This window comes from Sphaeroforma arctica (genome assembly GCF_001186125.1).
Source record: "Sphaeroforma arctica JP610 unplaced genomic scaffold supercont1.5396, whole genome shotgun sequence".
Classification (NCBI taxonomy): Eukaryota; class Ichthyosporea; order Ichthyophonida; genus Sphaeroforma; species Sphaeroforma arctica.
This window is the reverse complement of record NW_014035162.1, coordinates 1-1,987: the sequence shown is the minus strand read 5'-3', so window position 1 is coordinate 1,987 and position 1,987 is coordinate 1. Positions and strand designations below refer to the sequence as shown.

The window sequence follows — 1,987 nt, the reverse complement described above, 5'->3', positions numbered from 1 at the left end:
ACTATCATACAGACAGCCAGCTATAGCACTCTCTCCAGGGCGTCTCCAGTGGTATGTTCAGTGCTACGTAGTGTTCGTGGCGCAGATAGCCATGAGGAAGTCTAGTTTTAGCCCCAGAGACCTGTCGGGTGGTGGAAGGGACAGTAATGAGACAGTCAACGGATATCACTCAAACTCCGGTGGATGCTGTAAGGGAAATCGACCACAATCTGGCTGAAATATATGCAGACAGACAGACAGACAGACAGACAGACACAGACACAGACACAGACACAGACACACTTATATATATATATATATCTATACATATATACACACACACATATATATATATATATAAATATATATATATATATATATATATATATATATATATATATATATATATATATATATGAATATATACATACATATATATATATATATATATACATACATACATACATACATACATATACATATATACATACACACATATATACATACATACATACATACACACACACACATTTATATATATATATATATACGGAGACAACCTTCGAGTTTCTCTTCATGAAAACAAAACGATAGTATTGTACCAACAATTCCTATTCCTGATATTGATACATCATTCACCCTTGGATGCATATGAGATATTTCGGTACATGCAGTTCATGTGAGGAGAGGTGATCGCTGAGCTCGGGTGTGGCACAGCTGAGTTACGCAGATATGATATCAAACACATAACAGTTGTACAAACACTATCACAGAACATTAAACAGATGTCTGCGACAACGCCATGTGCATACACATGATACCAACCCCATCGACGGATGTTATATACTCATCTATGACTCATCTCGGATGTTATATACTCACCTCGGGCGAGTCGTTGGGTATACTCCGCAGATGATCTCGTGCCAGCGAGAACGCAAATGTCCTGTCGGTGCAAGAGAAGCTGAAGTAGGTAGACCAACACAGAGACAGGTAATGAGTAGTCGATGAGTCATAAAAAATAAGTTATAGGTATATGTTCATGTACATGTACATGTACACGTATCTGTTTATGTGGCTTGTACGTGTAGACAAATACGATAGGATATCGGTGGCACGCGGACTACAGCAGTATCAACACACAGACCCACACACTCTTCACAAATGGCGCACGCCCACACACAACCACTGTCTTACGCACTATGGGCTTTAGATGTTTGGGTTTAACCATTTGTACATATCCAGCACAAGAAACCTTGAACCAGAAACCCTAAACTCTAAAACTAAAGAAACCCTGAAACCATAGTCGTAGTCTCAGCCACTTACCACGATTGCATGAACGATGCGAAGGCCTCGTTGACTGTCTTGGCCAGATTTAGCGCTGCAGAGATACGATACAAGTGTAAAGCATTCCATGTTTTATATGTATGTGTAAAGTGTTCTATGTTTATATGTTTAAGTGTAAAGTGTTCTATGTTAATATGTATAAGTGTAAAGTGTTCTATGTTTATATGTATAGGTGTAAAGTGTTCTATGTTTATATGTTGAAGTGTGAAGTGTTCTATAATTATATGTATGAGTAAATTGTTCCATATTTATACGTTGAAGTGTAAAAGGTTCGGTATGTATATGAATTGTTGACATTTTAGTGTAAAGTGTTCTATACATTTATCTGAACTGTCACGTGGTATTCTGTGTACTGTGGAATTTTGATGAAGAAGTTCTAGCCATTATTCAGTTAGTGAACGTAGATGTCCCCCATATACATGCTCACTAAAGCTACTGGGCACTGGTATCTTCTAAGTAATGCGTGTTAAGAAGTCGTCAGAACAGAATAGGTTTGTGAATGTGTCACCTTTATTTGTCGATTCGGTGTACTAGTGCGACATTCTCCATGTCGATTTGCACACGCGGGAGTCTTTATCCTAGAGATGAATTCGGACTTTGACACTACATGCAGGATAAACTATTACTAACTTTACCTTCGAATACACTTCTATTATATACATGC

The 1,987-nt window shown here is 37.8% G+C and overlaps 1 protein-coding gene across 1 annotated transcript; it reads right to left on the bottom strand.

Moving 5' to 3' along the window:
* Positions 1–4: 4 nt before the first annotated feature.
* Positions 5–1,357, bottom strand: SARC_14973 (hypothetical protein; the record flags this gene model as incomplete). The annotated part of the gene is made up of 3 exons (XM_014290896.1): positions 5–121; positions 862–940; positions 1,303–1,357. Coding segments are annotated over 3 exons (251 nt in total), but the record flags the coding sequence as incomplete, so codon positions are not given.
* Between the last annotated feature and the right edge of the window lie 630 nt (positions 1,358–1,987).